This window comes from Gracilinanus agilis, chromosome 1 (assembly GCF_016433145.1).
Source record: "Gracilinanus agilis isolate LMUSP501 chromosome 1, AgileGrace, whole genome shotgun sequence".
NCBI classification, from domain to species: Eukaryota; Metazoa; Chordata; class Mammalia; order Didelphimorphia; family Didelphidae; genus Gracilinanus; species Gracilinanus agilis.
In genome coordinates, this window is record NC_058130.1 from 17,333,261 (window position 1) to 17,349,305 (window position 16,045).

The 16,045-nt window shown below is 43.8% G+C and overlaps 1 protein-coding gene across 1 annotated transcript; it reads right to left on the reverse strand.

Moving 5' to 3' along the window:
- Positions 1 to 47: 47 nt before the first annotated feature.
- Positions 48 to 6,952, reverse strand: KBTBD2 (kelch repeat and BTB domain containing 2). Its single transcript, XM_044656794.1, has 3 exons — positions 6,783 to 6,952; positions 3,755 to 3,920; positions 48 to 1,635 (listed from the first exon to the last, which is right to left on the reverse strand). Exons 1-3 carry the CDS (start codon positions 6,950 to 6,952, stop codon positions 100 to 102), a joined length of 1,872 nt encoding a protein of 623 aa, XP_044512729.1. The 3' UTR covers positions 48 to 99.
- Positions 6,953 to 16,045: the final 9,093 nt, after the last annotated feature.

The window sequence follows — 16,045 nt, forward strand, 5'->3', positions numbered from 1 at the left end:
GTGCGGGGGGCAGGCCGGCCGCTATACGGGGGGGCCACCGTGCGGGGGGCAGGGCGGCCGCCGTGCGGGGGGGCCACCGTGCGGGGGGCAGGGCGGCCGCTATACGGGGGGCAGGGCCACCATGTCCCTGTCCAGCTCAAAGTCGTCCGCCCCGTCGGGGGAGAAGAGGCAGGTGGGCGGCTTCCAGGGGGACTCGTCGAGGCAGGACGGGTAGAGCTTGCCCACGGTGCAGCGGAAGTCCCTGCCCAGGTCCCAGAGCACGCGCTCCGAGATGTGCTGCCGCAGGGACCAGCGGTCCAGCTCCGCGTCGTACTGGTACGTGGCGTACTTGGCCCTCTCGTTGAGGTGCGTCTCGCGCATGAACACGCACAGGGAGTTGGAGATGACCACGGCCCTCACGCAAGGGTCCGAGTAGCGCTTGGCGGGGATGTTGGCCGCCATCCTCCACTCGTTCTTGTTCACGTCGTACACTTCCACGGTGACGGAGGAGCCGTCCACGGTGCTGGTGGGCAGCCTGAGGCCGGAGCTGCCGGCGATGTGCAGGCCGCCGATGTAGAAGATCTGGTCGCCCAGGGCGGCGGCCGAGGCGAAGGAGCGGCTGGTCTGGCGCATGGCCATCTCCACCCAGGAGTCGGAGCGGGGGAAGTAGCAGTACATGAGGTTGAGCGTCATCACGTAGATGCAGTCGTGCACCACCACGGCCGCGCTCCACTGCCAGGCGCAGGGCAGGGGGCTCACCAGCGTCCACTCGTCCTTCTCCGTGTCGTAGCGCTCCACGGTGCGCCGGTTGAGCTCGCCGCCCACGCTGTCGCCGCCGATGGCGTAGATGTAGCCCTCGCAGCACACCAGGGAGGGCTTGATGCGCACGAAGAGCATCGGCGTCTTGGCGAACCACGCGTTCTGCTGCGCGTCGAACCAGTAGAAGCAGTTGACGGTCCGGAAGGCGGCCTGCAGCTTGCTGGTCTTGCTGTAGCTGGTCTTGGCGCTCTTCAGCGGCACCTGCCCCCCCGCGATGTAGATGTCGTTGTCGGGCGTGACCAGGGTGCCCACCTTGTGCAGGTCGGCCGGGGGGCTGCACAGCTTGTACACCTTCTCGGCCTGCGGGCTGTAGCACACGGACGAGTAGAGGCTGCCCGGGTGCTCGGAGGCCGCCTCGATGAAGATCATCATCTCCTCCTTGGTCATGCCCAGCCGGGGCTTGAAGAACTTGGGCATGGACTTGTAGAGCCCCTGCACCACCACCGACTTGTCGTTGGGCGGCAGCCCCTGGAACCAGGCCCGCTGCGTCACCTCGGACAGGGCGTCGATGCGGATCTGGCTCAGCACCGACGACAGGTACTGCGAGCGCGCCTCGGGGTTGTACTCGAGCCACAGCATGGCCGCCTCGCGCACCGTCTCCTCCTTCTCCACGTTCAGGTTGTCGCTGCTCAGGACGTCCACGAGCAGCTCGTGGGAGAGCTGCAGGAAGGCGTCCTGGCGGTACACGGCCGTGAACTTGTGCTCCACCATGCGCTTGGCGCTCTGCTTCAGCTCCTCGCAGCTGAACAGGTCGGCGAAGCTCAGCAGCCGCACGCAGTTCTCCGCGTTGATCTTCTTAACGAGGTACTCGCGGCAGCGCTGCAGCACGTCCTCCACCTGCGGCGAGAGGACAAGAGGCTCAGCACGGGGCACCCTCCACACCCGCTCCTGCCCCCAGGGGGCACCCAAAGCCGGCCTCGGAAGCCAAAGCCCCGGCCGAGCAGTACCCGTGCTGGGCTCACGGGAGGCCCTCCGATCTGGAGATGACCAAGGACACGCACTGACACGCACTGACACACTGACACGCACTGACACGCACTGACACACTGACACACACTGACACACACTGACACGCACTTTGTTTTCAACCACAGACCGCAGTGCCCCCTCACATCGCTCAGGGCATCATGCACTCAACAAACAACTGGGCCAGAGAAGAACAAAACATGCCCCCCAGGCCAAAGGCTCATCTACACGGGCAGAACCACGGCCTGCTCTGCTCCAGAGACCCCGAGCCGGACATTCATCGCTCATTCCTGCGGGGGGTCGTTAACACTTTCCAATTGGCCCGAAAGGCAAACTAGGGACAGGCGACACCAAGTCTGTTCAGGAGCTCAGACTGTCCACGCTTCAACCTGGAATGGTCACTCTGGACGCTCGGGGCTGGGGACGGCTTTTTATCTTTATAAAGGGGGGAAGGTCACATCTCAGTTTGAGAATTGTGGCCTCGTCATTAACTTGGTGGCCTCCTAAGTGGCCCGTCAGAAACAGAATCACAGCCACCAAGTGTTCGTTCAGGACTGCCGGGTAACCTGGTTCAAGTGGGGGCGGCTCACATTTCAAGCATCCTCCTCTGGGCACTTCTCCACGAGACACGGCCCGAAGCATCTGTCACTCACTACATCAGAACAAGTTTATTAAAGAACCAACACACATTACTCAGTGCCAAAGTTAGCAGGTCTAAAGTTGTCAAGTGCTCCCTTTTGAAGGCTTTGGGGGAAAGCTACAGGGCTCCTGCCTAGAGATAATTTGCCAGGAAGGCAGTATTAATAGTGAGTATTCTTTTGGGGGGGGATAGAGAGGGGGAAATGGAGATGGAAAGCTTCAGGCTTGGGTTCAAACACTTGAGATGGGGCCCTCCATCTCAGCTCATCTTCCAGCAGAGTTGGAGGTACCCTGTTACACCTCATGGCTCCATGTGTGTCATGCCCTTCCCCTCCACCTACTCGTAACGGCACCACCCCAAGCCTGCTGCCATCTCGGGGGAGAGAGAAGAGCACAGAAATGAACGCTGCTTCTTCCCCACCTAAGTCACTCCCACTCCTGAAATCTAACCTTCTGTCTGCCCTGGCAAGGATAAAGGGTTTCAGAGAAAACTTGAGCCTTGATTTTCTTTCTAAAATGTTCACTGGAAGAACATATATGATAACAAATAAAATGCCACTGAAAGACATTAAACAAGATGGAGCATCCCGTTTCCCAGTTTTACTCTGGCTTCAAAAACACCCTGGCCGTACGCTCATTGGGCCAAGTGGCCCAGCGTGCATCAGCTGACAATCTGCTACTCTATGACTTTGTCCAGGGAGAAGAGGGGCAGAAAGGTCACCGTCTCTCCTTATGTCCCTGTAGCAGTTGGGCGATCCGGCCCACATAGCCAAACCAGGCCGCTATGCTGGTCGGTTCTGCTAATTGTTTTCCCCCCTCTCTTGTTTGTTGGACAGAATTGCTCTTACAGGCAGGGCAGGGGACATTTTGGAAAATGTGATGCTATAAAAACAAAAGATAGCTATAAAAATTCTTTAAGTAAAGTCATACCAATAGAAATTAGGACATTAAGTTTCTGACACTTTAAACAAAAATGTGTCAAGTCACATGAATGTGGTAAACAAAAAAAACTATGTGAAATCGCAAATCTTAAGAGAAATGGAAATGTCATGTGAAATATAATTTTGATTAAACTTTTAAAAACTATACCCAGGTCAGTGTCTATAATTCCATTTTAAATAGTTTCAAAAGAATCTTAGAATTCAAAAGAATGGGAAACAAACTACTAGTTCTTTCCTTATTTTATGGAACAGAAGAAGAGAAGGAATGAGAATCAGCTCTTTGTGTTGTAAAATATACATAAAGGTATATTAAGAAAGAGTAGATAGATGGCTTCCTCATCTCAATAAGAAACTGCCAAAACTCAAACTGAACCAGAGAGGAGACCCCTCTAGATCTGCTGACCACTTACCTGTAGGAAGCAGGCTGTCTCATAGAGCTGCTCCACAGTGCTGTCATTTATTGCCAAATTCCCTGTGTATGCATAAGCTATGATAAGCTTTAAAGTAGCCGAGTCAACATTCCTCAGGTTCACGTGTGTCTGTTTACTTTCACTGAGTCCACTCATGAACATGGCCCTAGGGAGGAACCCACAAGTCTGAATTTAGTCTAAATGGAAGAGTACAAAATCGCTAGTCAAGAAAACATATCAAAGTTTAGAAATGATACTTGAGTGAAGACCAAGCTGGCTACAAAGGGACCAATAAGGTCCCAATAAAAAAGCAGAAAGGAGGAATATGAACATGCAAAATGACATTAGGAAGATGACAGCAACTTCTGCAAATTTCAGCAAAAGCCAACCAGAAGGGTTTTTGGAGCCACACTCAAAGTAAGGGGAAGAGGCCAACGGACTGGACCAAATGGTCTCATGTTAGCAAATGCTGGAGATAAGGTGGATCCCCCTCAACACCTATTTGTGCTTCTGGCTGGGGAGCAGAGAAAGCAATGAATTGCAGGCCTGCTAAGGAAAGTGGAAGAGAATGTCTGTCTACTCCCCATGAGTCCCCATTTCAAGGCCAAGAAGAATGACATACTTGGAGACGTAATCCCACAGCAAATGTCAGTGACTAGATAAATCTTAAGAGAATGGGAGGAGCACCTGCAGACTCTTTCAAAAGGACGGAAAGAAAGAGTAGGTTCTTGACACCACTAGTAAGCCTGACTTGGCAAAGTCAATCTTTGGCAAAAGCTGGAACCCATCAGTAAACAGATTGGATCAGCAAGCATTTAAACTGCTATTGTAAATACTTTGGGGGGGAAGAACAATAGGAATGATTAGGAACCAGCAAGGGTTTCCTAAGAACATGTCATACCAAATCAACTCATTTCCATCTTTCACATGGAAGATGAAAGGTAGCCAGGTAATACAGTGACTAAAGTACTGGGAGTCAAGAGTCCCAAGATGAAATCTTGCCTTTGACATATAATAGTTGTGTGACTTTGGGCAAGTCATTTAACTTGTCTGTCTCAGCTTTGTCACCTACAATGAGGATGACAATAATAACTATCTCCCAGAGTTGCTGAGAGTCAAATGGAACAAATAATAATTGTAGAGTGTTTAACACAGTGCCTGGCATATAGTAGAATGCTAAATAAATATTATTATTATAGGTTTACTAGACTGGTAGACTGGGGGACACCAATTCAGAAAGCATCTCAATTTTGGCAAAGTCAGAAAGTCTCTCATGACATCCTTGTAGACCAGATGAAGTGATATGGACTAGACAACAGTACCATTAAATAGAGTGATATCTGATTATATAACCAAACCCAAAACATTGAGAATTCAATTTCAACCCAGACAAAGGTAAAATGTACTCTTAATATTTGTTCTACTTAATATTTCTATCAAAAGTCTGAGAAAAGACAAAGGAGGCACTGTTATCAAATCTGCAGATGACACAAAGATTCGAAGGACAAGTAACGCAATGGGAAACAGATAGAGCCAACCTTCAAACTAACCAGAGCAACAAACCTCTACCGTGAAAATGAAATTTAACAGCATCAAACCATTGCCTTGAATTTAGGGTCAAAAAAACTAAGTACAGGAGCCCAGTGAGTTTTAAAGGTCAGCCTCAACCGTCCTTTAAGTGAAAAAGACCTGGACGAGTTGAGCTAACAGTGTCTCACTGCTATGGAAACAATCAGCCCATCTCAGGGCTGAGCCCATCACCCCAGAGGCCTGGCGCAGCCTAGCCCCCATCAGGCTGCACTGCTCTGGGACTGGGCTCAGGGAAAGCTGGATCTTGGACTCTGGTCTCAATTCTGAGTCCAGCAATCAATCATCCCAAAGTCTTGAAGGGCTTAACGTGGCTGTGGCTTTTCAAGAAAGCTCTAGCCAATTTAGAACCTATCTCTTAAGACAAGAGTATGAAGAGTATTAATAGCATTAAAATTTTGCCTTTGGCAAAGAATAAGCTAAGGCTAAAAGTTCTAATAAAGTAGAATATGATAAATACCAGTAGCAAATGAGGGGGAAAACCCAAACTGACTTTTTTCTCCTAAGTAAAAATGCATCTCCTGTAAACATCAATGATTCTAAAAATGCTATTCTAAAGTTAAGTCTATTACAAATATTTAAATGATGAATAGAAGCAGAGTCTTTTCAAATGGATCACTTTAAAAGATCAAGAGAAAGGGGTGATTTCGCTTATTTCTCTGTCTGTGGAAAAGTGTGTCAAAAATCAAGATGTTTCAAGGATCTGGCATGGTATCAGGGTTGAATTTTCCTCTACCATCATACGGTAGACCCCATGGCCCTCTAGCCTCAGTGGCAGGTCTCAGAATAGTTCTGGTCCCCAAAACATCCATTATTTAGTGAGACCAACCTTCCAAAAATGCCTCACCAGACCTATACCTGCTCCAATCAGACAGACAATCTGTTGCTGAGCATGAGCTCAGAACCTTCTCAACTGGGCGGGGCCGGTCAAGATGGTTCTGCTGACAAAGCTTTGAAAACTCAGTCGTGCCTACACCACAGTGTATATGATATATACCTGAAATGTCTACTTTTCCACCATTTCTCTTTCCTTTCATCTTTTCCAAAGTTCTTTCATTTGTTCCATAAGTCCAAGAAAAGAATAAATCAAACATAAGGGCATCTATGAATGAATGAAAGGGAGAAGCAGTATAACAAAGTGAGTAGGAAGATGGCCTTGGGGTCAGGAAAACCTGAAACATCCTGGCTGTATGAGCCCAAGCAAGCCTTCATGTCTCAGGCAGCAATCTAGGGTGTAAGTTCCAGTCAAGGTGCCAATGGGCATTGGAGGAAGGAGTTTCTGGGGTTTAGCACACTAATGTAATCAGAGGTCTGGACATAACTGTCACATCGTTATCAAACCTGGACAGGAAGTAACCTTTATAGTGGTTCTCTGAGAGACTAATATCAAAACCAAGAAATCCATTTTGTAAAGAGAGACCCGAACAGAAAAAATACCTACCTGAAATAAGAGCTGCATGTTGCAAGAACCATCTTATGACAAGGGAATTCGGTACCCTCAACAATTAACACTATATCAGTTAACAATTGCTGTTCATAGAACAGTTTTAACTGTTCCAACAAAGACACAGCATATTCGGTATTGACCTGCCTCTCGTCCTGAGTGGACATGACTGTATTCCATCAATATCTCTAAGACAGATTAAGGTAGGTAGTCTTTCTGATGGAAGGGCAGGTGAATGCCTCAGTAGCATTCAGAACCTGAGTCACTCAGATTCTCTAATTAATGGTATTTTGTTGCAGATTTAGAACAACTCCAAGATTATTCCACTTTAAGTATGCACCAAACTCTTCTTCAGAGGATTTCAAGACAGTCTGTAGATATGGTGCTCAGATTTGCAATAACACTGCACAGAAGGGAGAGAAATTAAGACAGGAGGTAGATTTTGTGACATCATCCTGGGATCCACTTGAGTAACTGAAAAGAAAAAAATTCAGTGAGTAGGAAATCTAGTCCAATACGTTTTTAGAAAGCAATGCCTCAAATGACATTTAGATGCAAGTTGTATTTATTTGAAGTACAATTTTAGACACTACCATAAAAAGAAACGAGATATTCTAAAATACTATTATAGTCTGAGTATAAACACAACCTTAGTTTAGAAATAAGAGACAGAAGGACAACTTATATATGTCTTATTTCCCATTCCAAAAGCAAATATGCCAGAAAGATTGTAACGAGATGCAAATGCTTGTTAATTTTTATTCTGGAGATTTTTTATGAATACAAAATATGAGTGAAAAGTTCAGCCAAGCATACTAGGCTTTCTAGGCATTTGGAATAAAGTTGCTTTAAGGAAAACCCACTTTCTTAGGGGTTATTTTAACAACACAGGCATCTAATAAATTCATGTTACGTGTTCTGTTAAACTTCATCTCACATGTTAAACATTTGTAAGGTACCCCAAACTCACTTCTGAGGGGATTTTGCCTTTCCTTACCCAAAATATGCATAATGTATTCACAAACTCAGGATTTCCATCCAAACTGTCCTCCTTGGGCTTTTCTGCACTTCATCCCCCTCTATGTCTTTGCATAAGCTACACTCAAGTGCCTGGAAGGGCCTCACATTTCATGGATTCCCTGACTTCCTCCAAGGGTCAGTGAATGGACCACCTTCTATGGGAACCGTTCCTAATGCCCTAGCTGGAAACATTCCCTTATCTAACTCCGGGGAATGTCCTGGCTTGCTCCAGTGTCTGTGCCCACAGCCACAGAACCTCATATAGTGCCTGAAATATCAGGTCTTTAGCAAATGCTTCATCACCCTGTCTGCTCACCTTCTATCTCCCCAGAATTCAAATCAATACACATATTGGTGAAATGACTGGGAGGTGTCAGGCCCTGGGAATATAAAACCAAAATTATCCCTGCCCTCAAGTGGCTTACCTTCTCCTGGGGGAGGAGGAGACAACATGTACCCAGAGAACGAAATGCAAAATAAATACTACATTATCATATCAGGAATAAGGGAGAAATGAGCAATGCCCAAGCTGAACCTTGCAGGAAGATGGAAATTCCAATGGCTGAAGGAGTCAGAAAAGTAGAAGAGAATGAAGGTAAGCTCTCTTTTGGCCTTGCCATCTCCAACACCTTGTAGAAAGAGGAGGAGGCTAACTAAATGCTTAATGGATCATCTCAGACAAATTCAATGAAATGACTGATTTGGACAACACGAACTAGATACAGGGAAGAGGGCTTATTCTGGACACGAAGGCCTCTGATCTTTGCTGCCTGTTGATTCTGGGCAAATTCTTTCACCTCTCTGGGCCTCGGTTTCTTCATCTGTACAATGAAAAGGTTAGGGCTGGTGTCTTCCCAAGGTCCTCCTAGCTCGAGAGCTATTAGGACCATAATAAGGATGATGAAAGCTAACATTTCTGTAGAAAGCTAACATCTACTGCATGCCAGGCATGAAGCACTAAACAAATAGGACCTCATTTGGTCCTCACAACAAGCTAGGAGGCAAATGCTACTATTCTCCACATTTTAATAGTTAAAGAAACTGAAGCAAAAAGAGTTAAGTAACTTGCCCAGAGCCACACAGCTAGTGTCTGAGGCTGGATTTGAACTTCGGTCTTCCTGACTCTAAGCCCAGAGTATCTCCTTACCAGCAATGACCCTCTATTGCTCATTAACCTACAGGACTGCCAACTAAAGACATCTCTTTCAACTGAAATAAACTCCTTTGGATAGTAAGGGTCTCCCTCCCTCCTGTGTCTCACATGATGCAAATAATCAGAAGACTATATAGTGTGTGTGTGTGTGTGTGTGTGTGTGCGTGCGTACACACACACACCTATATATTCCTTAGCAGCTTTTTAGAAATGGTACCATATTGGTCAAGTTGCATCTGTGTAAAACAAATCCCAATATTTTTATTGTCATGTTTTTCCATTCTTTTCCTTTCCATACCAGGTGAGAGATTTATAAGACAGCATGAACAGGAGCACGGGATGCACAATCATGGGCAGGCTACAGTATATACAGTTGGAACGGTACACTCATATGGATAATTAAGTTAAGAATTATTATTTCTAAGTTCAAAATAGTGCAGAATCCCTAACCATGGCAATAGAACTGAATTGGAGAAAGCTATAAAGTTTCTATTTAAGAATAAAACAAATTATATTGACTTCTAAATTTTCCTACTTTCCCCCCATCAAGAAAGTGTACTGATAAAATGGGGAAGATGGACTATTTATGAGGTAACAGACATGTCTCTGTTAGTATCTACAAGCAGTTTCTCACCTGGACCAAAGTTTGGGGATGTATGTGAGCTATCAGCAGGAACAATTCCTTTCATAACAGATGAACAATTGAGGAGCTGTAAATAATAAAACACATTTTCACTTACAGAAAAAAAAAAAACAATACCATTTATACCCTTTCCATTTTTCTTACCTGCAGTAGAAACTACTGAAAAACCATGGGTGAAATGATGGAGGAAAAGTAGAAGAATCATCTTTTTTTATAATAAATTTGGGGCAAGTTAAGAAGAAAGGTTGAAGAGAGAGAAGACCTGAGTAAGGAATGTACACAAGCATGTATAGATATAGACATAGACATAGACATAGATATAAAGATATATAAAATATATGATATATATGTATATGTACATACATATGGTATCTTTGTGCCTCATTAAGTTACATGATGCTAAGCTTCAAAAATCAAAAAGGACAAATACTTTAAACATGGAAACTATAAATAAGGATCTTGCTAATACCACTAATATTTTGCTCACAGAATGTCAGTTATGCAGGAGTGTCTATGCAAGGGTCAAGCTATACTTCCTGCCAAATTATACTATTACATGAATTTGATATAGACTGTCAAGTTTCCAACCAAGTTAGCTATGGAAATATCCAAAACAGGTGTAAAAACAGAAGAGAATTTCGGGTCATTTAAGGTAATAATTTTTCATTTCCAGATCAGAAACCCCAGTTGCAACATAAACCTAACCAGAATCTCCTATTCATTCAAAACCCAAATATGTATAACTGGGCTATTTTAACATGGCAATTTTCAGACTAACGACATTTCTGATAATCAATATACTAGAATAATTGGTTATTTTCCCACAGTAACACCAATTTCAAGATTAAAATGAGTCATTTGTTCCATGTTTATTGAGCAGCTACTGTACATAGAGCGATGGACTAGATGCTGGTAATAAGACAGCATGGTCCCTTGTCCCCATGGAGGCTGCAGTCTAGTGAAGGAGAAGTCACAGAGATAACAGAAAATAGGATATCAAGGTAGGGTTTTAGAGTAAGATAAAACAAAGTACTAAGCAAAATTCTGAAGGGAAGGTCATTTCCTATGTGTGTGTATGTGTGTTTATGTGTGTGCGTGCACACGTATGCTTGTGTTTGGAGGAAGAAGAGGGAGAAATGATCATTTTTAAGGTTTTTAAGGACCAGGTAGGAATTCAGAGGGCCAAAACAAATGGCATGGCAAATATTGAAAAAGTGTGTGCCAACAGCACAGGCAGGAGGGTACATGGTAAGCTCAGTGAACATAGAATAAACCAGTCCAGTTAGGGCAAAAAGTGCACTAGGGAAGGCTGCAAATTTAGAAAACTGGAAACAAAGGTTGGTGTCAAAACTGTGAAGAGTTGGATGATAATCCTATTACTAATAGCTAACATTTATATAGCACTTTATATTTACTACCTCATTTGATCCTGACAATAGCCCTAATAAGGTAGTTGCAATCATTATGCTATTTTATAGAGGAGGAAACTGAGGCTCAGGGGGATTAAGTAAATCTACCTAGGGCCACAGAGCTGACAAGTAGGATAATAATAACAACAATAGCCATTGTTAATATGGTACTTTTGTCCTGCACCAGGTACTGGGCTAAGTGCTTTACAAATATGATCTCATTTAATCTTCATAATAATGCTTGGAGGAAGGTGCTATTATCCCCATTTTACAGGTGGGGGCAAACAAGGATAAGTGACTTGCCCAGGCTCACCCAGCTAGTGTCTGAGGCTATATTTGAATACAGATCTTCCTGACTCCAGGCCCCTCACTGTGTCACTCAGCTGTCCCAGGTATGTCAGAGGAAGCATTGAAACTCGTGCCTTTCTGGGTTCCCTCTTTTCCTCTTCCCTCTCGCTCTCTCTCCACTTTAGCCCTCTTCTCTCTACACTTTTCTTTAGAGATCCCACCTATTCTCAGAGATTCAGTGATCATCTTCTAGCAGCTGATTCCCAAATCTTCTGCTGTCTCTAACCTGCAGGAATCCAGTCTATGTCCAACTCCCTTCAGGCTATTTCTACCTACATGTCTTCAAGGTACCTCATCATCTTCTATCCCAAACCAGGTCTCTCCTAATTTATCTATTTCTATTGAAGGCATTATTAACCACTGAATCATCCTAGCTGTCAAATGGGCTGTCAAAGTAAAGGAAAACAATAAATATTGGAGGGGATATGGCAAAATTGGGGCATTAATGCATTGCTGGTGGAGTTGTGAATTGATCTAACCATTCTGGAGGGCAATTTCGAATTATGCCCAAAGGGCTATAAAAATGCATACCTTGTGATCCAGCAATACCACTACTAGGTCTGTATCCCAAAGATTTAAAAAAAAAAAAAAAGGGAAAGGACCTGTTTATACAGAAATATTTATAACTGCTCTTTTTGTGGTGGCAAAGAACTGGAAACTGAGGGGGTATCCCTCAAGAGGGGAATGACTGAACAAATTGTAATATATGATGGTGATGTGATGGAATAATATTGTACCATAAGGAATGATAAACAAGATGATTTCAGAAAAAAACTGGAAAGACCTACATCAACTGATGCAGAGAAATAAGCAGAACCAGGAGAACATTGATCACAGTAACTGAAATATTGTAGAACAATCAAATGTAATAGACTTTGATCCAGGACAAATCTAAGGGACTTGTGAAAAAGAATGCTATCCACCTCTAAAGAAAGAACTGTTGGAATATAAATGCAGATGAAAACATATGATTTATTACTTGCCTATTTGGCTATGTGATTTGGGGTTTTGGTTTTACAAAACTATCCACTTACAAAAATGAATAATATGGAAATATGTTTGGTTTGATAATATACGTATAACCCAGATTGAATTTCTTGTCAACTGGGGGGGAGGGGAGGGAAGAAGGGAGGGAGACAACATGAATCATAAAACTTTGGAAAACTTACATGTAAATTTGTTATTAAAATAAAAAAAAATGTTTAAATTTTCTAAAATTAAGTTCCTTCCCCCTCCCCCCAAAAAATGGGCTGTCAATTTGATTTTCCTGGTACTTCTTGACCTCCTTTCCAGACTCCTACTAATCCATCCCATTTCAGAAGGTTCTCATCAATTCTTACCTCATCTATCTTGACAGCATCCTGACTAGTCTTTCCTGCCTCCAGTCTGTTCTCAATTCAACAAGCACTTATTAACCACCTACTATGTGCTCAGCACTGAGGCCATAAAGAGAAAAAGATCCCTGTCCTCAAAAAAAAAAAATCATGTACTACTCAGAGAATAAGCACAACATGTGCACAGAAAAGTAAATTTAAAATTGATTAGATTTAGAGCTGAAAGGGAAAGAACACTCATAATTAGATGGCCCAAGAAAGATTTCCCATAAGATGTAGCACCTCAAACTGAGACTTGAAGGAAGCTAATGATGCTAAGAGACGAAGGTGAGAAGAGAATGTCTATGCAAATGCAGAGAGAAAGAAAATAAGATCCTGGATTTAGGGAACCACAAAATGAGCCTTGAAGTTCGTGAAGCCATAGAAAAGAGCCACTCTCCTGTGTGGAGCTGGACTTAGACGGATGGAAGGGAAAGGAAAGTCTTTCACTTTCTGGACAACTTTCTGCAGCTCCTGACTCGTTTGGCTGCCATGACACAGCTAGCTACCTCTTTATTCTCGTCTTACCTGTCTGACCATTTGTAGTTTCTTTTGCTTAATCATTATCCACAATGTCCCCTGAGCACCAATGACGTCCAAGGTTCTGTTCTTGGCCCTCTTCTCTCCTCTCTTAACACTCTTTCTTAGGCATCTCAACAGTTCTTCCTATGGGTTCAACTATCTCTATGCCTGACTCCTAAATCTACACAGGTTGTCCTCAAAGGTTTTAGTCAGTCTTAGGTTATCAAAGCTTATTAAAGCTTAAAATTGCACTAAGAGTTTGGGGAAACCCTGTCCATTCACTCCTAATCTCTGTTCTGCCCACCAGTCCCACAATACTACCTGTCTACTGGGCACCTCTCCTAGAAAGTCCCATAGGATACAAGTCCAAAACAGAGTTCATATCATTTCTCATCCTCTCATTTTCACTGAATTCATGAAGGGAAGTAACATGGAATAATTCTGCAACAGAAATGAGTTAGGCTGATACAAATTCCTTGGAAAAAAAACTTAAGAGCACCATGTACCCAAATAACTGTGCCCTAAAATCAACCAAAGGAACAGAACCCAGATTGGAAGCAAAAATGGTGTCAATAAAGAGAGAAGCACCAAGGCCACTTCCTAGAATTTTCTTAATAAGGAAGGCAAGGCTGCCCATTACCCAGAAGTCTACCTTGGACAGAAAACTCATCTTCACAGCTTTCTCTGTACTCACCTCATCTTCTACCCTAGACCACAAGAATAATATCAAATAACTGGGAAAACTCCCTCCTTCCTTTCTCTCTTCAGTGCTAGAGAAGAAGAAACAATGATTTCCTAGGATCTAGATATGATACCAAATGCATTTTCCCACAGAGCAATTATCCTCCATAGTGCTTAGGCTTTATGATATTATATCACATTATTCTTTTTTTAATTACAGTATTTGCTACCCATGGAAAAAACAAGCTGAAATGAGTTCACTACAAGAAAGATTATAACAAATTCCTAAGTATCTGTATGACCAAAAAGGCAAGAGATTGGCTGATGACAGAGAAAATGAAGGATAGCATTTGGACAACCTGGTATTTAGACCTTTCCGAAGAACCAAAGGAAGGTCTCCTGCTCATTGTGGGGATGCCATATGAACAAGTTACAGGGACCTGTGGACAGGTATAGAAGTGCCACAGTGGAGAGGGTGCTGGGCCTAAGTCAGGAAGACTCAACATCCTGAATTCAAATCTAGCCTAAGACACTCACTAGTTGTATGATCATGGGCAAGTCACCTTATCCTGTTTGCCTCAGTTTCCTCATCTGTAAAATGATCTGGAGAAGGAAATGGCAAGCCACACCAGTATCTCTGCTAAGCAAACCCCAAATGGAGTCAACAAAGAGTTAGAGGTGACTGAAAACAACTTAACAACTTACAGGTAGCATCTCAGAAGATGAGGAAGTGTAGGATGGCAAGAAAATCATAGACTTGCCAAAATACTAGTGTTTACTCTCAGAGCTTCAAGAGATTCTTATGCACTAGCCTGAGACCCACCTAGAAATGCCTGCTGATTTCTGAAGCGATTTACAAAATGATCTCAAGTTTTCAATTCCTTCAAGAGGGAATGGTTTCTCCCTCACTGGAGGTCTTCAGGCCAGTGCCAAATGATCACTTGTTACATAGGTTATGGTTCTTAACTTTCTTGTGTTGTGGAACTTTCTGACAGTCTGGGGGAAACCAATCATAGTGAAATAAAGTTATCAAGATATTTAAAAAAACAAGTTCAGAATCCTCAAGTTAAGAGTTTGTGGTTGAAGGGCATGAGCTGGCTAATGGCTTCTAAAGCCCCCACACAATTCTCAAATTCTGTGACCACTTTACAAAACCAGAATGAGCAATAGTCTATGTAGTCCAGGAGAAAGAATAATGGGGGGTTTGGAGCTGCAGATAAGCCCTGACGTGCTCCCTGTGAGGTTGTAGGGGAGTGACTTCCTCTCTCTGGCTCCGCTTGCCCATCAATTCCCACCTTTTCCCCTTCTGATAAAACTGCAAAGGTAGGAAGCAAAAACCTTGGGTTCTTGAGAAAGAATGCCTTCTGTGCTAGCTTTCAGCTCTAAGTCTACAAGTTCACACAGAGTAGAAGTCATAGAAGATTAGAACTTGAAGGCAGGTTAGAAAGCATCTTGAACCCAATTCCATTACTGTTCAGGTAAAGAAGCCAAGGTTCAAAGAGAAGGTGACTCAGCCAGGAAAACACACCAAGATTTGAGTCCTGAGAACTAATTCATGTTTTCTCAACACCCTCGGTGCTCTCAAGGGACCTTGGCACCTTTCATTTGGTAGAATAAGTCAGAAGTGCACAAGATTGGGCCACGGAGTCTCTGCGAGTAGCTGGGTCTTCTCCAGAGGCCTCTGCTTTCTCATCTGCAAAAAGCAGGAAGAGAGGTGAGATCTCTAGGTTCTCATGTTCCGTTCTGAAATCTTACACTTCTCAAAACTGAGTCATTTTCCCCCTTCAGATCAAAACCTCAGGGAGTGATGCAATTCAATTCTTAGGAAATAATAGGTATTAATTTAATTTGGGGGGCAAGGGTAAGGTTGGAGGGAGGAGAGCTGGACATGGTCAAAATACATTTGCCCTCAAATTTCCACAGTAGTTTCCTCACTCCTCGCTCAGTTATTTCCAAAGCCTTTTCTTTTATCTCAACTACATGGCAGTTCTGAAGCACAGAGCTTTGGAAACAAGGCATGTACCTGGACTCCTGATACCACAGCTTGAAATAACTGGGAAGTCATTTTGTTGAAGCTAATCTTTACTAGTTCACCTATTTAGCAAAATTGC

Bases quoted from the DNA above. Each gene is read 5' to 3' on its own strand.
- KBTBD2 (XM_044656794.1), bottom strand. From the start codon at position 6,952: ATGTCCACTCAGGACGAGAGGCAGGTCAATACCGAATATGCTGTGTCT. The intron at 3,921-6,782 runs GTAGGTATTTTT...GTTCCTCCCTAG, and splicing joins ACATGCAGCTCTTATTTCAG to GGCCATGTTCATGAGTGGAC. The intron at 1,636-3,754 runs GTAAGTGGTCAG...CTCTCGCCGCAG, and splicing joins AGACAGCCTGCTTCCTACAG to GTGGAGGACGTGCTGCAGCG.